This window comes from Felis catus, chromosome B1 (genome assembly GCF_018350175.1).
Source record: "Felis catus isolate Fca126 chromosome B1, F.catus_Fca126_mat1.0, whole genome shotgun sequence".
NCBI lineage: Eukaryota > Metazoa > Chordata > Mammalia > Carnivora > Felidae > Felis > Felis catus.
The window spans coordinates 27,887,820-27,915,083 of record NC_058371.1 but is presented as its reverse complement, the minus strand read 5'-3'; the positions used below and the strand labels follow the sequence as shown (position 1 = coordinate 27,915,083).

The 27,264-nt window shown below is 38.0% G+C and overlaps 1 protein-coding gene across 2 annotated transcripts; it reads left to right on the top strand.

The window, feature by feature from the left end:
* Positions 1 to 4,791: 4,791 nt before the first annotated feature.
* SARAF (store-operated calcium entry associated regulatory factor) lies at positions 4,792 to 26,309 on the top strand. 2 transcript variants are annotated; one of them, XM_006930599.5, is made up of 6 exons: positions 4,792 to 5,067; positions 14,768 to 14,946; positions 17,445 to 17,862; positions 19,739 to 19,868; positions 20,569 to 20,663; positions 23,127 to 26,309. In XM_006930599.5, the coding sequence occupies exons 1-6, from the start codon at positions 4,965 to 4,967 to the stop codon at positions 23,150 to 23,152; spliced, it is 951 nt and encodes a 316-aa protein (XP_006930661.1). In that variant the 5' UTR covers positions 4,792 to 4,964; the 3' UTR covers positions 23,153 to 26,309. The 2 variants fall into 2 exon arrangements, with proteins under 2 accessions (XP_006930661.1, XP_003984696.1); XM_003984647.6 differs by having other exon boundaries at positions 4,794 to 5,067; positions 20,509 to 20,663.
* The last annotated feature ends 955 nt before the right edge of the window (positions 26,310 to 27,264 follow it).

Genomic DNA, 27,264 nt, shown 5'->3' with positions numbered 1-27,264 from the left:
TTTTTAAAAAAGAGGTCACTTGAGGCTTAATGCCCCCCAATAAATCTATAGATACCTTATGGAGCAGTAGAATTCTTTTCTATTCAAGTTAGTGCAAACAATTCTGGTGTTTTCTGTATCCAGAAGAGTTTCCATTTAAGGACTGTAGCACACTTGAACATATGCTATGGACATGTTGCTGTTCAGTCTGTGAACCACCAGCTCACTTCTCTAAACTGAAGCAGGTGTATGGGTCCTCCTCCCAACCATCTTGAAAAGAGTAGGTAAAATTCCTGGAGAAGTAAAGGATTCCATCCCAAATGGTCACCATTAACACCTTTCTTGTTTTGTTCTGCAGTATTCATCCTCGAAAGCACAATGGTTGAGGGAACATGATAGAGATAGCTGACCAGTGGTGGTGGTAATCGTGGTGGTGGGAGTGATAGGTTCTTATCTCATAGACTCCTAGCTTCTGGGGGAAAGATCACATTTGAGGAAGCCTTTCTCGGCTTCCACAAGCCCCAGTAACTGAGTTAAGTGCTAGTCCCCTAATTTTCTCTTGGGAGTACAAATATTCATCCTTGATGACATTAACAGGCAACTAGGATTGTTCTTCACGTTAGAAGGATCTATCTACTTCTTTTGCTTCCATGGTCACAGAATCCTATGAGATTATGCTCCGTTGATTTTTCCATGAGATCCACAATGTTACTAGCAAGAAAAGACTCACTGCCCTAAGGACTATTTTTGGTCTACCAATGTTGTCTGGAGGCACTTGAGACCATAACAACACTGTTTCCACTGTATTTCAAAGACTACCTGCAGAATTCTTTGGGATGCTTCCTAAAAATGCCAATTTGTGGGCCAGAGCCCAGGACTCTGAAATTTTATCAAGCACACTGAAGATTTCCTAAGAAAATGAAAGCTTGAAAATAACTGTCTGAAAAAGGTAGAATGTCAGGGGTTTTCTTAATCAGTTTGCCAAGTGAATCCTAAACATGAGTTCATGTTATATCCTTTAATGTCCTCTACATATCTTTATAAAACAGTTAATCTGGGGGCGCCTGGGTGGCGCAGTCGGTTAAGCGTCCGACTTCAGCCAGGTTACGATCTCGCGGTCCGTGAGTTCGAGCCCCGCGTCGGGCTCTGGGCTGATGGCTCAGAGCCTGGAGCCTGTTTCCGATTCTGTGTCTCCCTCTCTCTCTGCCCCTCCCTCGTTCATGCTCTCTCTCTCTCTCTCTCTCTCTCTCCCAAAAATAAATAAAAGTTGGAAAAAAAATGTTTTAAAAAAAAAAAAAAACAGTTAATCTGTGTTACCTTACATGGTTTCAAAAGTTATTCAGATGGCTTCTTACCCTCCAAAGTTGACTCACAAAGACTGGGATGGGGGTGAGCGGAAGCGAGAGCTGCTGTCGGTTGAGCAGCCGGTATGTACCTGGTGCTTTAAATATCTGATTTCATCCTCTCCACAGTTTTATAAATTTGCAATTACTCACTCTTACAGATCAAGTCAGAGAAATTTCAGGGGAGTATTTAGTTATTATTTTTTTTTTGTTAATGTTTATTTATTTGTTTTGAGAGAGAGAGAGCATGTGCAAGCAGGGAAGGGGCAGAGAGAGATAGAGAGAGAGAGAGAATCCCAGGGAGATTTTGCACTGTCAGTGCACAGCTCGACGCAGGGCTCAACCCCATGAGCACGAGATCATGACTTCAGCCAAAATCAAGAGTTGGACACTTAGCCAACTGAGCCATCCAGGAACCCCTAGTTTTAGTTTTTAAAAAATGTTATCATGGGGGTGTCTGGGCGGCTCAGTCGATTGAGTGAGTGACTTCGGCTCAGGTCATGATGTGGCAGTGTGTGAGTTTGAGCCCTGCGTCGGGCCCTGTGCTGACAGCTCGGAGCCTGGAGCCTGCTTCAGATTCTGTCTCCCTCTTTCTGTCCCTCCCCTGCTCATGCTCTGTCTCTCTCTCTCAAAGATAAATAAAAACCCTAAAAAAATGTAAAAAATGTTATTATGGAAAAATTGAATACATACAAAGTAGTCAGAATAGTATGATGAATTCCCCTGTACCATCAACTACCTTAAAAAATGAACATATGGTCAATGCTGTTTTGTCTATACTCCCCATCCTCTTTCCCCTACCTCCTATATTATTTTTCACCAAATTATTTTGAAGAATATGCCAGACATAATTTCATCTTTAATATTTTAGTATTTTTCTAAAAGGATCATTAAAAATGACATAACCACAGTGCATTTATCAAACCTAAAAAACAATTCTTTAACATCATACACCTAGTCAGTGTTCAAATTTCCAATTGTCTCATCAATGTCATTTATTTTATAGTTTGTTTGAATCAGGACCCAAATCAGGTCTACACATTCCTGTTGCTGTGTCTCAGAGATGATTTAAGAAACTGCCTCTTATCATTTAGATCTCAGCTCAAACGGTAGCTTCTCAGAACCCTTCCTGGACATCCTATTTATTATAGCACTTCACGTTGTTTTCTCGGTCTTTTTAAAAAATTGAACTATAATTAACATGCAATGTTATATTAGTTTCAGACGTACAACATATTGATTCAAGAATTCTATCCTCAGTGCTCACCATGATAGGTGTTGTAACCATCTGCCACCAAAGAACTTCATTACAGTATTATTGACTATATTCCCTATGCTGTACTTTTCATCTCTGTGACTTTTTAATTTTATAACTGGAAACCTCTTAATCCCCTTTATTTCACCCATTCCCCCAATCACCCCCCTCTGGAACCATCACTTTGCTTTCTGTATTTAAGAGTCTGGTTTTGTGTGTGTGTGCATTACTCTGTTTTGTTCTTGAATGCATGTATTGTTTTTCTGAACTATACATTACGTGTTGTTTGTCTCTCCCACCAGAGTGTAAGTTAGTACAACTTTAATGTTTTGTTCACCACTCTCTAGGACTGTACATGGCAAATGATGTGATCTCAAATAACAGCAATTCTCCTGTCAAGGTAATTCATGACCTCTACATTGCATAATCCAAAAGTTGCTTTGTGATTCAACAACAGTAAATACTGGTGATCTTTCTCTTTCTCTCAGCTACCATATAACTATTCTCCTGGCTTTTCTCATACCTCACCAGAGGCGACTTTTCAGACTCTTTCTAGGATCTTCTGCCCAGAGTCCAAATGATAGTGTTCTCTTAGTTTTAGTCCTGGGCCTCCTTCTTTGGCATATCTAAATTCTCTCCATATGCATCATACCTTTTCCTGTGACAATAAATACCATCTTAATTTTGATAACATAACTACCAAATTTACTTTAGCTTTGAAATGCAGACTTGTATATTCAAGTGTCTGTTTGACAGGTCTATCTGGATGCTTTATAGTCCCTGAAAACAACATGGTCAGAACAGAATTTTCTATCACCTTTATTATTCCAGTCTCATTCTGTCCCATCCCAAGTCTCCACTGTTCTGCCTCCTCTTGTTCCAGTCTTCCCCTAATTTACTTTGCTTCAGTTATATTGAACTTGTTTGCCTCTCCTACCCCCTGAATTTTGTTTTATTCACTACTGTATCCCCAGTGCCTAGAACAGTGCCTGGCAGGTCCTGTTAGGTACTGGTGGATGATCAGTATGTAAAGTTATTGGCTGAATTAATGACTATTCCTCAAAACAAAAATCTAGGGCTTGTGCACCCACTGTTCCCTAAGCCCTGAAGGACCTTCCCCTGACCTTTGTATGGCTGGTTCTTTCTCTTTCAGGTCTCAAACTTCAAAATCACTTCCTCAGCAAGAAAATGCCTCCCTAAAGTCACCTCCCAGTCTCTATTGTAATATCCTGTGTTACTTTAACCAATGCATTTATCACTGTCTATTATCTTTGTTTACTAATTATTTAATGTTGTTTGTTCTATCCCACTTCAGTGTAAGGTCCATGAATACTGGGACTTTGCCCATATCCTCCATGCCTAAAACAGTGCCTGGCATTTGTTGAATGAATGAATGAGAGAAAGCCAGGCCTGTCAGACCTCAAAGATAATGCTCCAGCACTCTTAGAACTGTTTTCTCTGACTGGTTCTTTATTTTTTTTATTTATTTAAAAAAAAATTTTTTTTTTCAACGTTTATTTATTTTTGGGACAGAGAGAGACAGAGCATGAACGGGGGAGGGGCAGAGAGAGAGGGAGACACAGAATCGGCAACAGGCTCCAGGCTCTGAGCCATCAGCCCAGAGCCCGACGCGGGGCTCAAACTCACGGACCGCGAGATCGTGACCTGGCTGAAGTCGGACGCTTAACCGACTGCGCCACCCAGGCGCCCCTCTGACTGGTTCTTTAGGTGGTAGTTTCTTCTCCTGATATTCTGTAAATTCCTACTGCCTCCACGTACAAGAAAATAGGTAGAGCTCCTGAGCTTCTGAACCACACAACATATTTCCATGCTACCTTTCACCCCAATCTTCGCAAACAGTAGTCGGACGCGAGTCATATGCCAGGCTCCATGTTAGGTGCTGAGGACAAAAAGTTTTCTAATGCACAGTCACTTCCCTCAGGGAGCTTATGAAGGTTTCCGAAATGCATAACCTAACTACACTTCTAAGATTTCGTGTTGGTTTCAATCTCTCTAACCACTACACTTTCGCGCGGAACCATTCTGAGCCGCAGATCAAACACAACAGGGAGGGGCCCAAATTTCGGCCCCGCCCACAATATCCGGCGCCCCGCCCAGGCCCCGCCCCCCGGATGGTCCGTCCTTCCCTTGGCCCCGCCCCCAGCCGCTTTAAGCTTTAGGGGCGGGGCCCGCGGCGTCCACTCGTGTTCCAACGCGCGACGCAGTGGCAGTGACGTAACACTTGCGCACGGACCTTCTCTGCGGCTCTGCAGACCTTCTCTTCGCCGCCGTCCCAGGTGCTGGGTGTCGTCGCGTAGCGGCAAGTTCCGCAATCAGGGTTCCGGCCCGCGAGCGCCTGGCAGCCGTCCGCTTTTTTCACCGGAGCCATGGCCGCAGCCGGCGGGCCAGAAGCTACTGGACGCTCTCTCCTTCTCAGCCTCCTCTTGCTTCTGCTGATCACTGGCCCTGCCCTCGCCTGGAACGACCCTGGTGAGTGCTGTCCTCACCCGCCCCTTTCTGTTGAATTCACCTAGCGTTCAGAGGCCCAGCGGGCGACCATTTCCGTTCGCCGCCGTTTGGGCCATTCTATTCTAATTTCTCATTTCCATCTTCTTTCCTAGTCGTCTGCGTCCTACCTGGCCTCTTTGCTTTTCCCAGAAGTCCTGTGGGACTGATGGGGACAGTTGGGGAGTGGGCGGGGCGGAACGACTCTATATTTAAAGATCTCCTTTCTCCCTTTCCTGGACTCCCAGAATTTGTCTACCTTCTCCTTCCTCGGACAGATCTCCTTTCTCCCTTTCCTGGACTCCCAGAATTTGTCTACCTTCTCCTTCCTCGGACAACAGCCCTCATCTCTAAGACTTAACTGGAAAGCTCGATACTCACTTGCTCATTTTGCTTTGTTGTTACGACTGTCTGATGTAATCTTCGCTGCCTGTTGTCATGGCTGCCTGTTGCTGTGGCTGACAGTTGCTACAGCACCGGTAGTCTGTGAGTCACACTTAGTGGACAGGGATGTAAACCTTGCAGGTAGGTTAGCAGAATCACAGACATGTGAGCGGAACTCATGCTTCTTAATCTGACCACTACAGTGAAGTTTATTTTGTTACGTCAGCTTTTCCCATTGTTTTTCACCGAACACTAGAATTTAAAAAACATTATTTTTTGTGTGTCATGGTATATGATAAATACTTTCTGAGAAAGGACTTTTTTTTTTAAATTACTATGGTATTAGAATTTTCTGAAGAATTTTTGTGGGATAAGTAATATTCCGGGTAATTTATACATAAACATACAGATTTCCATTTAATGATGCATGCTGTTAAATTGTAATTATGTAAGAAATAATTTTTAAACAGTTGAAACATTTTTGGTTTGGGGAATGAAGATGTTACAGCATTAAAAGTTTCAATATTGCATTTGTGACTTAGGCGATAGGAAATGCCTATGTTTCTTAAGCAACAGATTTATTTTTGTAATTTCCTATTTGATTCCTAAATGCTACAATGAGAGAGAAGGTGCTTGACTTTGAGTGTGGATGTTTGAATGTGGATGTTTTATTAGTAATAAAAGCCATGTTAGGTTTAAATGTCCATGTAATTTCCTTATGTATTTCTGGAAAGTTGTATATAAAGATCACACTTTGGTCAGAATTATAATTTAAAAACTGGATTGAAACATTAGTTGAACTTCAGTTCTTAAGTAAAAAAAAAGTTTTCAGATGAAGAATCCGGGGAATTAAAAAAAAAAAAAAAGGGACCAAATTTAAATTAATGGTGAACTGCTTCTTGGAAATCTTAGTCTACCTATTCTATACACTATTGTTCTGGAACAAAAAGCACCAAAATATTTTGCAGAGTAAACACAATTGATATTTATAAATTCTATTTTACCTTAAGTTTACTTTGAGGAATTGTTTTATGAAAGTATTTTATTGGGTTAAGTTTTATCAAGCCCTTTAGTAAAGCAATAATCACTCCCTCATTTTGTGTGTGTGTGTGTGTGTGTGTGTGTGTGTGTGTGTGTGTATACACATATATATATTTGGCTTTGGATGCACTTACTTTGTCTTTAGCTAACATAGAGCAGTAATTTGTCTGGAAAAAATTGTACACCCATTCTAAAGAGATTACCTAAGACTTTTCAAAATTCTTTATGGAATTATTTTATATTTAAGTCCCTTTTCTAAGCATTGGGAATATAGCAGTTAACAAAACTGAGTGTCTTCACCCCAAGGAGTTTACATCTATTGAGGAGAAATAGACAGTAAACAGACTGGTAAGTAGCTTGTCATATGGTGAAAAGTGGTATGGACAATGATAACACAGGGTAAGGAAGATAGGGTGTGCAGGTAGAAGTGGAATTTTTAAAATATGCATTGGTCAGGGAAGAAGCCACTGTTAAGGTGACATTTGATCAGAAACCTGAAGGGAGAGGAGGCATAAATGACCTGCTGTGAATTGTACTTTAAAGGCTCATTCTGTTCACTCTGTGGAGAACAGACTGTAGGAGGTCCAGGGAAGCTGGGAGGCCAGTGAAGAGGCTGCTGGTACAGTGAGTTCCAAGAGTAGTGATGGTTTGGCCAGAGGAGAGGCAGTGGCGTTGGTGAGACTGGTTGGATTCTCACCTATTTAGAAGGTGGAGCTGACATGATATTCTGATGCATTAGATGTAGGGGTGAGAGAAGGCAAGGTTTTTGCCTGAGTGGCTAGGAGTGTGGAGTTACTATTTCCTGAGATGTGGAAGACTGTGAGAGAAGCATGTTTGGGGGACGTTGGTTTTGTTCATCTTAAATTTGAGACCGGTAGGTGGATTTTGTTGTGAGTCTGGACTTCCGGGAGCTCCCTGTGACCGTTGACTGATACAACTAGTGGACGATGGGTATTAGCTTTTTGTACTTGGACCTTGTCCCAGTTCGGTGTGGTATAACAAAATACCATGACTGGGTTGCTTAAACAACAAGCATTTATTTCTTGTTTTCTGGGGGCTGGGAAGTCGAAGATCAGGGTGCCAGCATGTTTGGTGTTTGGTTTCTTGGTTTGCAGATGGCTGTTTTGTTGTTATGGCAGAGAAAGAGAGGGCTGTGGTCTTTTTCTCTTCTTATAAGGGTCTAATCCTATCATGAGGGACTTCATCCTCAAGCCCTCATCTGAAACTAATCACTTTCCAAAGGCCCTGCCTCCAATATTGTGACATTGGGATTAGGGCTTCAACATAGGAATTTTTAGGGCCACAAAACCTAGTGAGCTTTAGGATGTCTAGGGAGGAAAGATGCTGTAGGGTTATGGTAATGATACCCCATGTGTATATAGCTCCTTAAACATCTCAAAAATATTTATTGTACCCAATCATCTATGATGTGTCAGGTACTCTGCTGGATAATGATAGTAAATCATATCTAAGCTTCGCCGTCTATTTTAAGGTTGATAAATCTAAGATTCATGACCAATTTTAAAGTTGATATTCTTAATTTTACAAGTGAAGAAATTTCTGTACAGATAAATTAAGTGACTTGGCCAAAGTCATATAGCAAGTTGGTGTTGGGAATTTAGTTTGGTGTTCTTTGCTTATCTCAACCCTGCTACAATAATTTCAAGTTATTGTTATTCCTGGTATTTATTTTATTTTATGTTATTTTATTTTTTTCTGTTATTTAGTTTATCTTGTGACTTTTTAAAATTTTAAAAATTTTTTTATTTTGGAGACAGCACATGTGCCAGTAGGGGAGAAGGGCAGAGGCAAAGAGAGAGAATCTCAAGCAGCCTTCATGCTCAGCAAAGAGCCTGATGCAGAGCTTGATCCCACTACCCTGGGATCATGACCTGGGTGGAAATCAAGAGTCTGATGCTCAACTGATTGGGTCACCCAGGTGCCCCGCCATATGACTTTTTAAACCATTCAGTAATTTCATTGTTATAGTTTTAAGGTATGAGGTAATAGTTTGGGGTTAATATAGCACATAGCATATTTTATTTTAATATAATTCTTGGAAATTTTAGGTCTTTAGTCCATATGGAATTAAGTTTTTATACAGCTGTAGGTGGAGTTTCTTCTAGCTGCATAGTTATGTTGGTGTCATTTATTAAGGAAGGCCCCCCCCTTTTTTTTACTAAATTAAAAAGCCCACTTTATCTTATATTGAATTCCCATGTATATCTAGATTTATTTCTAAAAAAATTTTTTTAATGTTTATTCATTTTTGAGGGAGACAGAGCGCGAGTGGAGGAGGGGCAGAGAGAGGCTGAGGCACAGATCTGAAGCAGGCTCCAGGCTCTGAGCTGTCAGCATAGAGCCCAATGCGGGGCTCTAACTCACCAACCATGAGATCATGACCTGAGCTGAAGTCGGGCACTTAACCGACTGAGTCACCCAGGCACCCTTGTCTGGATTAATTTCTAGACTTTCTTTTGTTTCGTAGTTCCCTGGCCTGTTTCTGTTCCAATTCCATACTATATTTTTTTTTTTGAGAGAGAGAGCGAGAACACATGCACGTGGTGGAGGGGCAGAAGGGGAGAGAGAGAATCTTAAGCAGGCTCCACACCCAGTGTGGAGCCTCAGGCAAAGCTCGATAGCACCACCCTGAAGAGTCTGAACACTGAGCCACCCAGGTACCCCTTCATACTATCTTTTTAAAAAAAAATTTTTTTTTTAATGTTTATTTATTTTTGAGAGAGATAGAGAGAGAGGGACAGAGCACAAGCAGGGGAGGGTCAGAGAGACACAGAAACTGAAGCAGGCTCCAGGCTCTGAGCTGTCAGCACAGAGCCTGACGCAGGGCCCGAACTCATGAACTGTGACATCATGACCTAAGCTGAAGTTGGACGCTTAACCGACTGAGCCACCCAGATGCCCCCATACTATCTTTTATTATATTATTATTTTTAATAATATTATAAATTTAATATAAGTATATTAAATTAATATATAATTTAATATAAATGTATTAAATATAATATAAATATAATATATATTTATTAAATAATATACTATTAAATAATAGAAATATAAATATATAAATTTAATATAAATATATTAAATATAATATATTAAATTAATATTATTTTTAATATTCATATAAGTAGTATTATTTAATATTAACATCAACATTAAATTAATATTACTTATTAATATTTATCAATATTTATCTATATATCATTAATATTAATATTAAATTAATATTTAACATTATTTTAATAATATAATTTTATAAATATATTAAATTAATACATAATATAATATAAATATATTAAATATAATATAAATATAACATATATTTGTTAAATAATATAATATCAACAATATACTATTAAATAATAGAAATATAAATATATAAATTTAATATAAATATATTAAATATAATATAATATATTAAATTAATATTATTTTTAATATTCATATAAGTAGTATTATTTAATATTAACATCAACATTAAATTAATATTACTTATTAATATTTATCAATATTTATCTATATATCATTAATATTAATATTAAATTAATATTTAACATTATTTTAATAATATAATTTTATAAATAAATTAATACATAATATAATATAAATATATTAAATATAATATAAATATAACATATATTTGTTAAATAATATAATATCAACAATATACTATTAAATAATAGAAATATAAATATATAAATTTAATATAAATATATTAAATATAATATAAACATAATATATATTTATTAAATAATATAATATCAACAACATACTATTAAATAATAGAAATATAAATATATAAATTTAATATAAATATATTAAATATAAATATAATATAAATTCATTAAATAATATAATATTAATACTATAATATTAAATAATATAAATACAAATATAAATTTAATAGAAATATATTAAATATAATAGAAATATATTAAATTAATATATAAATTAATATAAATAATAACTATTATATATTATTATTTTATATTATATTATTTTATATACTTTTAAATGTTTATTTATTTATTTATTTTTGAAAGAGAGAGAGGACACAAGCAGAGGAGGGGCAGAGAGAGATAGGGAGACACAGAATCTGAAGCAGCCTCCAGGCTCTGTGCTGTCCGTACAGGACCCGATACAGGGCTCGAACTCATGAACTGAGAGATCATGACCTGAGTTGAAGTCGGACGCTTAACCGACTTAGCCACCCAGGCACCCCTATAGTAATTTTACAGTAAGTTTATTATCTGGTAAAGCAATTCTTTTTTAAACATTTTTTGGCTATTTATAGATGTTAGTTTTTTCATAGGACCTTTAACATATTTCTTCCCAGTTCCAAAAATCCCAATTGGGTTCCTGGTTGGAAGTGTATTAGGTCTTATTATATATGCATTTAAAAAAGTATATAGATCACATATTGATCCTAAATTTATTTCCAGATATTTTATGTATGTATGTAGCTTGGCACTAATTTCAGATAGGCTTCTCATTTTCTTTTTTTTATTTAAAAATATATTTTTTTAATGTTTATTTTTGAGAGAGGGAGAGACAGTGTGAGTGGGGGAGAGGCAGAGAGAGAGGGAGACACAGAATCTGAAGCAGGCTCCAGGCTCTGAGCTGTCAGCACAGAGCCGGATGTGGGGCTTGAACCCACAAACCGTGAGATCATGACCTGAGCTGAAGTTGGACACTTAACTAACTGAGCCACCCAGGCACTCCTAGGCTTCCCATTTTCATTTCTAATTGAGTATTATACTTAAAGAAAAACCTGTTGACTTTTGATAGTTGATAAAATATCTAGCTGTTTTATCAAATTCTCTTATTACAACATGATTGTCTTTTGGGAAGTTTTCTTGGATTTTGTAGGTCCAGAAACTCTAAATAAAATGTTACTTGTTTTCCTGTGTGTACCAAGTGCGATAGACACTATTGGACGATTAATCAGAAGCTGTTGTCTACCTTCTCCTTGTCTACCTCCATGTAAACACTAGAAAAGCCAAATACTTATTTTACTAGAATTACTTGATACTAAGTCATTCTAGTCCGACTATTGGAGGAATTCTGGGAAGGATCTATCTGTTTATTTATATCTATCTCTATGTCTTTTAGTTTTTTAATGTTTTATTTATTTTTGAGAGAGAGGGAGAGAGAGAGAGAGAGACAGACAGACAGAGCATGAGCCAAGGAGGGGCAGAGAGATTGGGAAACACAGAATCCAAAACAGGCTCCAGGCTCTGAGCTGTCAGCACAGAGCCTGAAGAGGCCCGAACCACAAACTGGGTGGTCATGACCTGAGCTGAATGAAGTTGGACCCTTAACCAACTGAGCCACCCAGGCACCCCTGGGGAAGATATTTTAAATTGTGATGGCAAGTTAATCAATCTTTGTATATTCCTTGTTTCCTTTCAATTCCATATTTAAGGTTGAAATATTTCCATGTAATTTTAGGCATCATGACAGGCCACCACTAATTCTTCAATATACTCTTCCCCTTTTTAAAAAAGGAACTTTTCCCCACAAGGTAAAAATAACATTACCCCTGGCAAAATTAATCTTAAATTTTTAATGTCAACTAATTATCTATTCCATATTCAGATATCACATTTGTGCCCAAAATGTCTAAACTAGTTGGTTCAAACCAAGACCCAATCCAGGTCTGTGCATCACATTTGATTGTATTCTTCTTTAAGTCTTTTTAAATGTAGAAATCCTTTTTTTTATGCTGCTGCTTTGGTGAAGGGCTTGGGCCTATTGTCCTTTAGAATATCCTACCTTCTAGATTCTGTTTTTTCGTGGCATTGTTTTAGCTTACTTTTTTTCTTCCTTGTATTTCTTGTAGACTGAATGTTAATTCCTAAGGATTGATAAAATTCATGTTAAATACTTTCAGGGATTACATCATAGTAGATTCTTTAATATCAATTTGTTCTACCATTATTGATGCTAAGATTACTAGTGGGTTAAAAGTGGCATTATTTCTCCCTTGTGAAGTTATATTTTTCCAGAAAGCACTCTAGCACCATACCAATATCTGGTCTTTTAATGATTTTAAAACCAATAAATCCTTGTCTGAATCTGTTTCTTTAGGGGTTATAAAATGATGTTTTTTTTTTCTAATTCTGTCATTTCATCTGCATTTATTAGCTGTCATTCTTCAATAAGGGTGAGATTTCCATTATCACTTGAGGCTATTTCAGATTACAGTTCCTGGTGGAAAGTCAGAATAGAAATTTAATTTTTAATCTTTAATTACCAATTTTCAGGGGAAAGGAGGTAGGTAGAAACTTTTAGTGATAAATGAGTTTTTTGCATTCTTTTTGAGCATTATTATGGACTTTGGATTTTCATAGATTGAATATAACTTGATCAATTGCAGTCTTTATCTTGCTGGTCAGTCTTTTGCTTTTGGTGTCTTAATGATCATAAACATACTCTGTTGTGCTTTTGTACAGTATTTTTTTTGTTGTATGTTTTATGGTGTAAGTTTTTAGCCATTGTTGGTTAACTTTTGTCCATGGTGTCCAATGATTAATTTTTCTAATCATGTGCCAATACTATACTGTTTATATTACTATAGATTTAATAATATATTTCAGTATATATAGTTTAAATTTCCTTTCTTGTTACTGGTTTTCAGCTGTCTTTTCATATTGATTTTATATGTTAATATGTATTTTATGTTATTATATTTCTTTTTTTTTAAGTTTATCTATTTTGAGACAGCACATGCATGCATGCACTAGTGGGGAGGGGTGCAGAGAGAGAGAGTGAGAGAGAGAGAGAGAGAGATCCCAAGCAGACTCCGTACTGTCAGCACGGAGCCTGACTCGGGGCTGTGTCCCACTAACTGTGAGATAATGACCTGGGCAGAAATCAAAGAGTTGCACACCCAACCGACTGAGCTACCCAGGCGCCACTATGTCATTGTATTTCTAATTTTATTGCATTTTGGTGAGAGAGTGTGGCTGATAAATCTCAGCTTAGTCGCATTTATTAAGTTCTTTTTTTGGTAAATAAGTATAAATAAGATCTGTATCTGCTGATATGAGGGAATGTCCATGATGTCTGGTTAAGTGGAAAAACCATGTGAAGAATAATGTGGGCTGTATGTTTCAGTTTTTATAAAAATAAACTAACAAAAATCAAAACAACTCCTGTATCTGTGTCTGGGTAAGCAAGAAAAAAGTACTTACTAGGTTGTTAATCAGTTAAGAGAAAGAAAGAAATCTTCATGATCCTTTCTGAGCACATTTCCTTTCCTGGAGGTAGTTACTTTCCTGATTTTTGAATGATTACTTTTTTTTACTCCAGTTTTTCTCCTCATGTATGTGGTAAAACCCTAAAAGTTTATGAAAAACTGACTAGCTCATTTCTTAGCGGTGTAAAAAAAAGGTCTCTGGCTTCAGGTTTCCTGAGATTTTAAGCGCCCCTTCTGGAGAAATCAGTGGGGAAAATCATGGGAAACATAGGACTCACTATAATTAAGGTATCTGTCGAAGACTGTAGTGGTCCGATATTGAACACTGGGCAGAAATATGGTCAGAAGGAGTAGGTTGTTCTCGGTCTTTTACTTCTAAGTTTCCCATGGTCTATCTGTTGCACTCAGGAATAGGTTAAAGCCAGAATGCTTCTGTGGGGTGACATGAGTGTCCTCAACTGAGCCCAGTTAGCAGGACATGGTGGGGAAGAGGAGGAACTTGATCAGCTTGAGGTCAAGACAGACCACATACAGATAAAAACCAAAGCCGGGTCCACCTGGACGTTGTTTCCTTAGGTTTAAAAGAGATGGTATGATAGCAGCAGGGAATTTTCCTGGCAGCCCTCCTGTCGGCTTTTGAGCAGTACTCTTCCAGTGTGGACTTGCTGCCCTCTGCCTGGCCATGGTTGTCATATTGCTGTCTTCATTCCTCGTTCTCCTTGGGATTTCCTTTGTCCCTTTGTATGCCATTACTTTTTCTTTAGTCCTCTGGGTTTTATGTCTTTCTCTTTGTTTTATTTTTTTCTCTTGGTGGTGAATATCTTTCATTGTCTTACTGAGAATTGATACCTACAAGGTATATATTTTGAAACTTTGCAGATGTCTGAAAATTCCACCCTCTTGCTTGAGTGACAATCTAGAATTCTATACCCACGTACTTTCGAAAGTATTTCCTGTGACAGGAATTTTATTAGGATGACCCTTTCTATGTTTGACAGGATATTTACTACCTGTTCATCTGTATTCTTCCTGTTTCAGACAGAATATTATTGCGGGATGTAAAAGCTCTTACCCTCCACCACGACCGCTATACCACTTCCCGTAGGCTGGATCCGATCCCACAGTTGAAATGTGTTGGAGGCACAGCTGGATGTGATTCTTATACCCCAAAAGTCATACAATGTCAGAACAAAGGTTGGGATGGTTATGATGTACAGGTAATATTTATTATGTTGATGGAAGTCTAGTTGGAATTTTTAGTCAAGTATTTATGGGGATATTGTTCAGTATTTTGGGGAAGTTCATGTAAAAAATCTCAAGTTAAATATATAAATATAAATCAGTTATTTTCTGGAAGAACATCCTCCAAAGAACACTGATTTTAAAGCCTGGAAATATTCATTGTAATTTTCATCCATAAATTTCTTCTAAGACATTAGTAAATGTCCAAAACTTTATACACTTGGGGTGGGGACAGAGAATCTCTGCTGGTTATCATTTTACTGTCATTCCTCAAAAAATACCAACCTACTTTTGAGAAATGACGTTAATATGATCAGGAATTGTAGACGATTAGGAATGTAAAATGGTGCAGATGCTTTAGAAAACTGCCAGGCACTCAAAAGGTTAAACATAGAGTTACCAAATGCCCCAATCATTCTACTTCTAGGTATATACTCAAAAGAATTAAAAACATGTATCCACACAAAAATGTGTACATAAATGTTTGTAGCAGTATTATTCATAATAGCCAAAAAGTAGAAATATCCTAAATGTCTGTCATTGATGAGTGAATAAACAAAATGTGGTATAGCCATACAATAGAATATTACTAAGCCATAAAAAAGAATAAAGTACAGATACATGCTACAATATACGTGAAAACTTGATGCTAGATGAAAGAAGCCAGTTACATATTGTCTGATCAGACATTCATATGAAATGTCCAGGATAGGGAAATCCATAAAGACAGATTGGTAGTTGCCCAGGGCTGGAAAATTTGGGAGGAAATAAGGAGTGACTGCTAATGAATATGAGATTTCTTTTTGCAGTGTTGAAAATATGCTAAAATTGATTGTGGCGATGGTTGCACAACTACAAATGTACTAAAAACCATCAAAATGGGTGAACGTATAGTATATGAGTTGTATCTCAATAAAGGTGTTCTAAAAAATAAAACAGCTTATCTGAAATTTGAGAGAGGAAGATAATTTGGCCAAAAACTTACAGAAAGGCAGAAAAACAAATCAGATCTATTTTAGTTTGTGTCTCTTTAAATGTTGCTAAAAGAGGCATATTACCTATTTAGCTCAATATATAATTACGGAATTTAAACTAAATTTAGACTTTTTTTTTAAGGTGGAAATATTTAAGGCTAGTGTGAACTCTTTTTGCATTTTTCTAAATATCTTAAAATTTAAGAGATGCGTTGCCTGACTGCCTCAGGTGGCAGAGCATGTGATTCTTGATCTTGGGGTTCTGAACACAGGCTGGGCATAGAGATTACTTAAAAAAGATGTTTAAAAAAATTTTTTTTAATGTTTATTTATTTTTGAGAGAGAAAGAGAGAGATAGAGTGCAAGCTGGGGAGGGGCAGAGAGAGAGAGAGAGAGACACAGAACCTGAAGCACGCTCCAGGCTCCGAGCTGTCAGCACAGAGCCTGACGCGGGGCTTGAACTCACCAACTGTGAGATCATGACCCGAGCTGAAGCCACACACTCAACCGACTGAGCCATCCAGATGCCCCAAAAAATGTTTTTTAAGAGATTACTTACAGGATTGGACCCTGAAAAGTTAGTCTGTGTTAGTCTGTCTATTATAAGATTTGTGTAGAAGGTTTAAAAAAAAATTTTTTTTAATGTTTATTTGAGAGAAACAAGAGTTTGAATGGGGTAGGAGCATAGAGAGAGGGAGACACAGAGTCTGAAGCAGGCTCCAGGCTCTGAGCTGTCAGCACAGAGTCTGACACAGAACTCTTACTCATGAACTGTGAGATCATGACCTGAGCCAAAGTTGGACGCTTAAGTGACTGAGCCATCCAAGCTCCCCTGTGTAGAAAGTTTTTTTCGCCAGGTTATGTACTATTTCTGATGCTATACGTAGTTACCAGATATTCATGGATGATGCTGATTTTTGAGCCCTAACCTTTAAAGAACCTCTATTTTTATTTTTTATTTTTAAAGTTTTTATTTATTTATTTTGAGGGGGAGAGAGAGGGAATGAGCAGGAAAGGGGCAGAGAGAGAGAGAATCCCAAACAGGCTCTGCATGGGTCTCTGCACAGGATTTGAACCCACAAACTGCAAGATGTGACCTGAGCTGGAATCCAAGAGTTGGGTGCTCAACTGACTAAGCCACCCAGGTGCCCCAAGAACCCCTATTTTTAAAGTAAACATCTTGAACTACAGTAGCAAAAGTTGACATTTAAAATTTTGCTTAACGTTTATAAATTGTGGTATACTTAATATGTACAAAAGAATTCCTCATGTGTATATGTAAGGAACAAGGAATAGTAATAAAATGTACACTCAGGTACCTCCTACCTAGCTTTAAACCCTGTAGGTTGCCTTCTCCCCAACACCGAAGTACTCATTGTTCTGAATTTTGTTTATCATTCCCCAACTTCATTTTGCCTTATTGAGACAACTGTATAACCCAAATAGTATTTATTAAAAAAAATTTGATTCTCATAATCTATTTCTGTTTTTCTTCACAGTGGGAATGTAAGACTGATTTAGACATTGCGTATAAATTTGGAAAAACTGTAGTGAGCTGTGAAGGCTATGAATCCTCTGAAGACCAATATGTACTAAGAGGTTCCTGTGGCTTGGAGTATAATTTAGATTACACAGAACTTGGCCTGAAGAAACTGAGAGAGTCTGGAAAAAACTATGGCTTTAACTCTTTCTCTGATTATTATAACAAGCTGTATTCCTCAGATTCCTGTGGCATCAGTGGATTGATTACCGTCATAGTACTACTTGCTATTGCTTTTGGAGTTTATAAATTGTTCCTTAGTGATGGTCAAGATTCTCCTCCCCCATATTCTGAGTATCCTCCGTATTCCCATCGTTACCAGAGATTCAGCAACTCTGCAGGACCCCCTCCCGCAGGCTTTAAGTCTGACTTCACAGGTATGTTTCCCTAGGTAATGGCAATAAGTAGGGTAGATGTGAGGTAGTGAATCTCGTGCTGGTTTCTGAAATAGAAACATAGTGGCATTGGGAGACCAAAGCAGATCTGTGTTCTCATATTTTACTTTTTCAACTTCTTTTACCTATTTTTCTGCGTAAAGATAATTGCAACCGCTATTTTAAGGTGGCATGGTTAAATTATAAATCATCTTAATCAGAAGAACTTGATCAGATTTGGCAATAAGCATTTACCTTGAACGCCATCTCATACCATACGCAAAAATCTATTCATTAAATATAGATCTCAGTATAAAAGGTAAAACATAGGTTTCCAGAAAACATGAAAGTATTTGTCATGACCGTGGGATGGGCAAAAATGTCTTTGGAATGCAAAAAGTTCCAGCCAGAAAGACAAGATGGATAAATTCGACTTTATTTAAATTGAGAACATTTAGCCATCAAAAGACAACATTAACAGAGTGAAAAGGCAAGCCACAGGCTGGGAGAAAATATTTGTAAAACATTATTTCCAACAAAGGGTGTGTATCTAGAATATGTAAAGAACTCTCCCACAAGTCTCAGGAAAGGCAGACAATCCAATTTTTAAAATGGACAAGAGAGTTGAACAGCCATTTTATAATAAAAGAAGATATCCAGATGTCTAGTAACAATATGAAAAGGTGCCTAGCATCATTAGTCTTCAAGAAAATGCAAATTAAAACCACATTGAGTTCATTATTAACCACCGTGTAACCACCATAAGAGCTAACATTAAAAAGGCACAGTATCAAGTAATGGCAACTGCAACTTGATGGTAGGAGTTAAAATAGAAAACACTTTGGAAAACTGTCACTGTCTAAAATCAAACATTCACCTCCCCTGTGACCCAGCAGCTACATTCCTTGATACATACCTAAGGGAAATGCATGCATTTGTACAAAAAAAGATACGCACGGAATATTTATAACAGTTTTATTCACAATAGCCAAAAACTGGAAAAAGAATGTCCATAAACATAAGAATGGGACAAATTGTGGTTATTTTCACACAATGGAATACTGTAGATTGGTTTTAAAAAACAAAAACAAAAACAAAACCAGATGTGTGCAATAGTGGGGGTTGCCTCTCACCGACATAATGATGTGCCAGACACAGATGAGTACCTAGTAAATGATTACATTTAGAAGTTCAGGAATGGGTAAGACCAAAGTATAGTGAGAGAAGTCGGGGTAATACTATCTCTGATGTGGGCGGGTATCTATTGGGAATTGTCATGAGGGAGCCTTTTGGGGTGCTAGAGATGTTTTGTTGATGTGGGTTGTGGTTACATGCATGGGTACATATGTACAAATTTCTTATGCTATACAAGTGAGATTAGCACACTCTCCTCTATGTTATACATCAATTTAAAAAAAACTTCCTCTGAGTAGAGGATGCTTTTTTGGTTTAAGACCTGACTTCCCAATCAATACAAATATCTTTGCTGTCTCCACTTGGATTCCTGCATCAGGCACCCAAGTACAGCTATCACATGAAGCTTTCATAGATGTTCATAATGCAGAAAGGAAGGACCTCCGACAAGTGGGGTCGTCTTGCAGTAGCTGATCCTGAGCAGGGCAAATATGACTTTTCAGAAGGGGACCCTCCTCCCTTCTAAGATACATCCCTTTTTTCCACGTCTATGGGAAAGGCACTCCTTAGTTATAAATCGGTATTTTATGAATATACTTTTTGAATACAACTTGTTTATGAGTTGAGGGCTGAGTATTAGCAATAGACAGTACAGGTGAAGTAATTGAAATGTCATGTTATTTTTGGTGTTGTAGGTCATGTTTTGTTTACGTGAGGGTATATAATAAATCCTTTTTATTTCTAGGACCACCTGGTGCAACTTCTGGTTTTGGCAGTGCTTTCACAGGACAACAAGGATATGACAATTCAGGACCTGGGTTCTGGACTGGCTTGGGAACTGGAGGAATACTAGGATATTTGTTTGGCAGCAATCGGTAGGCTTTGCATTGATCTCACTTGCTCTTAAATTCCACTTTTCTTTGGAAGCTTCTTTGTTTTACTTGCAGTTGGAGTGGATTTGGTTTTGTTGAGGAAAATAAATAATGGTGACATTACCGTATTAAATCAGAGTCTCTGCTATATGGGCTTTCATCAATACTGTATATGCTACTTTCTTTCATTGTGTCTTCTTCCGATGTCATCCTTATAGATACTATGAGATAGGAAAAAGACTGTTTACTTAACATCTGAGAAAATGAGAAGATAGGAAAGAACATCGTGCTTGAGGAACAGTTAGCGGTCAGGTTTGGTAGGGAATGATAGAAGCAAGGCTGGACAGGGCTTGGAGCCAGATTTTGGGATGTCTTCAGTGTTATTGGTAGCTTAATTTTAGATTTATCTGACTGTGACTTCTGAAAGAGTCTCTTCTCCCTGTCACTCTCTGCCCCCCCCCCCCCCCCCGCCCACCATGGCAATGACCATACAATATCAGAGAAACAAAATAGTATCTATTTCATGTTATACCAGAACAGTGAGGAAAAACACTTGATAAAGATTTTTTTTCTGAGAGTTTAGCAACAGAGTATTTAAAACTGGTCACAAGAAAATGCCTGACACGCTTTTATGTCTTCATAGAGCAGCCACACCCTTTTCTGACTCGTGGTATTACCCATCTCCTCCTCCTTCGTCCTCCAGCATGTGGAATAGCCGTGCCTACTCGCCACTTCGTGGAGCCTCGGGTAGCTATTCGGCATACGCAGGCTCAGAGACGAGAACCAGAACAGCATCAGGTGAGAGCGAAAACATGGAGCTTCGTATCTTGTGGCAGTGGAGTATAGAAGTAGTTTTGGAACTTAGGAAGATGATGAACTGAGGGCACCTGGGGGGCTCACTCAGTTAAGTGTCCGACTCTTGATTTCAGCTCAGGTCCCGATCTCGTGGTTCGTGAATTCGAGCCCCGCATCGGGCTCTGCACTTATAGCACTGAGCCTGCTTGGGATTCCGTCTTTCCCTCTTTCTCTGCTCCCCACTGCCCCCTTCAAAAATAAATAAATAAGGGCGCCTGGGTGGCTCAGTCGATTAAGCAGTTAAGTGTCTGACTTCGCCTCAGGTCATGATCTCACAGTTCGTGGGTTCGAACCCTGTGTGGGGCAGGCTCTGTGCTGACAGCTTGGAGCCTGGAGCTGGCTTCAGATTCTGTGTCTCCCTCTCTCACTCTGCCCTTTCTCCTGCTTATGCTCTGTCTCTTTCTCTCAAAAATAAATAAACACGAAAAAAATTTAAAAATAAATAAATAAAAAAAATACATTAAAAAAGATAACTGTGTATTAGTAATCATAGTTTTATTTGGCATACCCATCAGAAATATTAATAGCACAGTTAGCTGAGAGAGAATATAGTTTAGATTCATTCTTTCCTCTCACCTCTAAACATACTTTAAAAATCAAGTAGGGATTTGGTTTAGACTTACTTCCAACATTAACCAACCAGGGCTTGACCTTCAACCTTCCTGAGCATTGGTTTCTACATGTGTTTAATTCTGTGACCTTTAGAGTTCTTCTTAAATTCTAAAATGAGATTTTCTATATACTGAATATTCAGCAAAACTCAATAAAAATGTATTAATTGAAGTATGGTGGTAATGTTTAGTTCTATTGTTAAGAGGAAATTTTGTAAAAATCAAGGATATAATGTAAAAAGTAAAAAAATAACTATTTGTTTTTAAACATCTAGCTAATTAGCAGAGAATGGGAGGTAATGGGTCATGAAGTAGATTGCTGTGGATTGGATTCATCTTCAGCAGGGGGAAGTTCTAGAAGAGAGATGAATTCTTGATATTGACAGAAAACTGCATTTAAATATGTTTTGAAGTGTAACAGTGAATTTCTCATAGTACTGGTGTGAATATAAATTGATACAATCACTTTGAAAAACCATGAGCATACTCTAGCCCCAGCAATTTCACTCTCAGACGTATAGCAACAGAAATGCACACATTCATACACTGAAAGATAAGTATGAGAATGCTCATAGCATCTTTAATCCTTTTTTCTTTCTTTTTTCTTTTTTTTTTTTGAGAAAGAGAGTGTGTATGTGTGTGCACATGCACTCAAGAAGGGGAAGGTCAGAGAGAGAGGAAGAGAGAGAATCTTTAGCAGGTTCCATGCCTAGCATGGAGCTAGATCTCATGATTGTGAGATCATGACCTGAGCTGAAATCCAGAGTTGGATTTCATAACCAACTGAGCCACTCAGGCACCCTGCATATTTACTCCTAGTAGCCTCCAAGTGGAAGAAACCCACGTATCCAAGAGCAGTGAACTGGTTGAATAAATGGAGTTATGTCCATACGATGGAATGCTGTGTAACAGGGCGAGTGAATAAACAGCTGTATGCAATAATGTGGATAGCTCTTCCAAATATAAATAAGAAAAGAAAGAAGCCAGACACAAAGGACCGTATATAAATATGATTACAACATTCATATTTTATAAATATACATGTTTAAAAACAAGCAAAGCTAACCTATGGAGTTAGATGTTAAGGTGGTAGTTATTTTTGGGGAGAAAAAAGGGGAGGTAGTGATTGGGAGGATATATAAAAATATCGCTTACATAAACCAAAACACAATAATAGAACACTCATTCTTATTGGAAACAAAAATTGTAAAAAAACCCCATAAATATCAACTAGAAGTGTATGGGACTTATATGAAGAAAATCATCAAACATTAAATAATCTTAAGGAAAACCTGAAAAAAAATGGACTTTCCAGGTGGGAACACTTGTCATCTGTAACCCGTTAGCATGTGTGCGTGTACCTGTGTGTGGGGGTAATGAAGTTAACGTTTACTATTGAGAGCCTGAAACTTGCCCCCACGTTATTTCTGTTTGTCGCCGGCGTGGTGACAGGTGGCAGGGCGTGGCTGGCTCCATAGGCTTCTCTGCTTTTTGGCTTAGGTTTTAAGTATTGCCCATACCACGTTGCCTTAATTGCTCACGTTGCCTTAATCATGGAACACATCTTCTTTTGTTTCCCTACTACAAGTGATTTGCAGCAGCCTTGAGGTCTGGATGACCAACTAGGAGGGCTGTTATGGGGGGCGAAGCATTGTCTGCATAGCCCTGCTCCCCACTCCCTCCCTCCCATCTCTCTTACTCATTTGTTAACAATAGATGTGTTACTGTTGTAATTTGATAAACAATGCCAGTGCAGTTTTGAAAATGAATATAAATTTTACTCTTCTCATTTTAGGATATGGTGGTACCAGAAGACGATAAGAAAGTAAAAAGTTGAAGTCAAATGTTGGATGCAAAATTTCTGACTTTTCATCAGTTTCTTAAAAAAAAAAAAGTGCTACCTGCTAACAACTGGGGAAAGGGGAATATGCAAAAGTTCTGTAGTTTTTTTTGTCCTGTATTGCTTTTTGTGTTCTGTTACTTGATATATGAGAAAATGCTTATGTAGAGAACTGTATGCTAGTGTAATATGCAGTTGTGTTTTATGGTTTCTGAGAGTGATGAATACCATGGAAAGCTGAAAATGTATTTAATTTCTAAAACCTGTGATGCCATTAAGACTGAGGCTTTCTTACCATTAGATCCTGCATACATAAAACGTCAATCTTAAGTGGTTTTAGTATATGCGTCATTACTTTATACAAACGATAATAATCTATTTGGTATTTACTGTTTGGTGTTTGCTCTGATAACATTTAAACAAAGCTTTTGACTACCAATTATACTTATCTGTGTTCTGATCACTTTTGAGCTCAGGAGCTTTGAACCCTTCAGTGGTGGTGGGGTTCTAATAAGTGAGAATGACCTTTTTTGGGAAAAGGTAGAAAATGAGTATCTAGAAAGTTGTTGTGAATGAATTTGTGCTGACAAAAATGCTTGAAACCTCCATATTCATTCCTTAGGAAGTAAAATTTAAATGTTTCAGCAAAGGTCTTTTAATAGCAGAAGCATGCCGTTCTCTGTGAATCTCCAATATTGTAGCAGTCTGTTTCAGTCTTACATTAACATGACAGGAAGAGTAAAAACAAAGGGTTTAATTTTTATTCTTTCTACCAGCCTTGACACAAATTGGTATTAACTTTTTTTTTTATCCTTCTTCCCAAAGGAAAAGGGGTCTCCCTAATTTCCCCTGGGAGTCTTGCCTTAGCTTCCAGTCACTTGGTGTTTTCAAAAAAGGAATTCAGACATAGTGTGGAAGGAGGCCTCTGCTAAAAAATGACTTTAAAAAAAAAAAAAAAGAAATCTCCAAGTCTCTCAACTCTCAAAGATTGCACCATTTGTCTCAGTTAAACTCTGCAACCCGAGAGTCCCATTTTTACCTCTTAGGAATCATTTAAAAACAAACCTGTGTTTATTCTTTAAAATGTGATTTAGGGGCCAGTTGAAAGAGTATTGTGAACAGAACTGCCCTCTCATCAGTAAAACTTGGTAGAAATCTTAATTCATGTCACACAAGAAACAGTTTTTATTTACGTATATTGTGCTAAATCCTTACCCCATTTCCTCTCAGTAAAGGGAGATGGAATAAAAGAAAATCCAGCTTATTGCCTTTTTCCCCAGTTGCTAAGTGTTTTGGGTTTTAATTTACCTTTTGCTACAGGGGTCTATAATCTTGAATCCAGGTATGTTTTACTTGGAGAGCAAAGTAAAAAGAAAGTTGTTAATTTAAAACTGCTGTGGATTGTCCCAGTGATAGTGATCTGCATATTAAATTTCCTTTTTTTTAACAAAGTGATTTAAAAACAATTTTTTTAATGTTTATTTTTGAGAGAGAGAGAGACAGGACGCAAGCAGGGGAGGGGCAGAGAGAGAGGGAGACACAGAATCCGAAGCAGGCTCCAGGTTCTGAGCAATTTCCGTGAGATTGCGACCCAAGTTAAAGTTGGACGCTGATTGAGCCACCCAGGCGCCGTGATTTTTTTTTTTTTTAATTGAAATACAGTTGCCACACAATGTTATGTTAGTTTCAGGCCAAATTTCAATTTTTGGATACATTATTTCAGGTCATTGGAATTTTAAGAAAATGATGAGTGAATATAGAGTTGACTAAATTGGTGACTTTAGATTACTCTTAGCACGAGGGATGTTCTTTTTATTATTATTATTAAAAAAAAGTCCTTTTTAAGTTTATTTTGAGAGAGCAGAGGAGGGGCAGAGAGGGAGAGAGAATCTCAGGCAGGCTCGTGCTGTCAGCGCGGAGCCCGATGCAAGGTTGAACTCATGAACTGTGAGATCATGACCTGAGCTAAAATCAAGAGTCAGACACTTAACCAACTGAGCCACCCAGGCGCCCCACGAGGGGTGGTTTTCTTGGAGGCTCTTTCAAAGACTGCTTGGAGGGAAAGAGGGGAAAGAAACTGGGCATATAGGGCTCAAGATCCTCAGCTCCCAACCCCCACTAGGGTGCTTCTCCTTTATTGTTGTATGTTTAGACATCTTTGTTATTTGTGGAAAAGATTCTGAGGTATCGCCACCAAATCTAAGACAGAATAAAAGACAGTACAACTAACTGGGTCTCTTTAGTGTGTTGATGGCCCACAGTAGGGGATGGCACCAAGGGAAAGAAAGGTACTGAAGTTGGGAGCTTGGTGGACCTGCTTGGGTGGGCATGAAAAGGAGAAAGGAGAGGTGAAAGGGGGCTTTACAGTTTTCCTCACATGAGGGTTCAGCAGAACTTCAGGTGTTAGGATACGATTTCTGGTATTTTAACCAGTTAGGTGTGTTTCTGTAGTTTCATGAATGCTTCTCTCTGAAACTCCTGATCTTTTAGATTCTGACCCCTATCCTCCAAGACTGGGTTAAACTTATCTACTGTTCTTCCATAATACATTGTATATACACTTTTACCATTGAATTTAGTACATTTCATTGTAATGATCTCAAGTGTAGATCTTTCTACTACTCTGAGCTCTTTAGGAAAGAGGGCCAAAAATTACTTCTTCCTGCCCCTTGCAGCTAGGGCATGGTCATGTGACTAAATTCTGTCAATATTTCTGTCCTATGTTCCCTCCAGGTCTTTGGAGAGAATGGCACAAAGACCTCAGGACAATTAAGAGCCTATTCCCAGCAGTGATAGGGTAGTTCAAGATTTCATGGAGGTATTGGTGAGTGTCTGGTGGTACTTCCCAGGGACCCTATAACTGGATGATTGCTGTGGTATGTCTTGGCTGGTTTGTGTGCTGCCTGGATGCCCATGTCTGAAAACCTGCCTCTTCCTAAGCCTGGTTTTCCAGGCTTCCCATGGGTTTTTTGAGCTATTTAATATAAATGCTAATAAGTTCCTTTTCTGCCCAATTTAGTAGAGTCATTTTCTGTTTGCTACTAAGGACCTTGTGTGTATGGTGAATCTCCTAAGATTCTTTAACTGTAAGCAACAGATACTGGCTAATTGTAATAAAACATTGTGGTTGACTCCCAACTCCTGTTCGTCCCTGTTGGTTTGTTCTCTAAACCAGTGGTTCTTAAACTTGAAGAAGCATCAGAATCACTAGAGGGCTTTAAATACAGATTGCTTGGCCCTACCCTCAGAGTGTCTGATTTAGAAGGTGTGAAGATGAGTTTTATGTGTCACCTTGGCTAGGTTATAATTATCACTTATTCAAACACTATTCAAGGTGTTGCTGTGGGGATACTTTGTCGATGTGATTAACATGTACAATCAGTTGATTTTTAAGTAAAGGAGATTATCCTTGGGGATATGGGTGGGCCTGATCCAATCCGTTGAAAGGCCTTGGGAGCAGAACTAAGGTTTCCTGAAAGAAGAAATTCTTCCTGTGGATAGCAGTTCAGCTCAAGAGGTAACATCCGCCCTTCCTGATGGCTTACTCTATGGACTTTGGACTTGCTTAACTAGCCCTAACAATCGTGTTAGCCAATTTCTTCTAATACATCTCTTCCATATACATCTGCTGCTGGTTCTGTTTCTCTGATTGAACCCAGAAGTGATTCTAAACAGAACCTTGAGGATGAGTTTTGAAAATTGGTTCTGGGTTTTCTGGAATATGGTCTCTAATCTGATTAATTGAAAGACATTAGTGACTGTTTCCAGTGTTCAAGAGGGTACTAGTAGTCCATGGAGTGTTGTGGCAATGGAGACACACAAAGTACCACATTTTGGTAACACCTAAAAAGCAAGATTCTGGGTGACCATCCCTTAGGACATTTTAGTCTAACATGGAGTGTAAGGGGACTGGCTGGTTGCTCCTAACTGAGCTGGACAAAGTAGAAAAAGAAAAAGATGAGCTCAGTGCTTCAAATTCCTAGCTGAAGCTTCACATTAATGACCTGAAAACTTTCTTTTTGTATTTTCTCTGAAAGAAACCATTACGTCCTTAGCTACAGGGCTGAGATTTCTGAAAACCAAATCCAGAATC

Coding starts and splice junctions, on each gene's coding strand:
- SARAF (XM_003984647.6), top strand. CDS start 4,965: ATGGCCGCAGCCGGCGGGCCAGAAGCTACTGGACGCTCTCTCCTTCTC. Junction 17,863..19,738: donor CTTTAAGTCTGACTTCACAG/GTATGTTTCCCT, acceptor TTTTATTTCTAG/GACCACCTGGTGCAACTTCT. Junction 19,869..20,508: donor TATTTGTTTGGCAGCAATCG/GTAGGCTTTGCA, acceptor ATGTCTTCATAG/AGCAGCCACACCCTTTTCTG.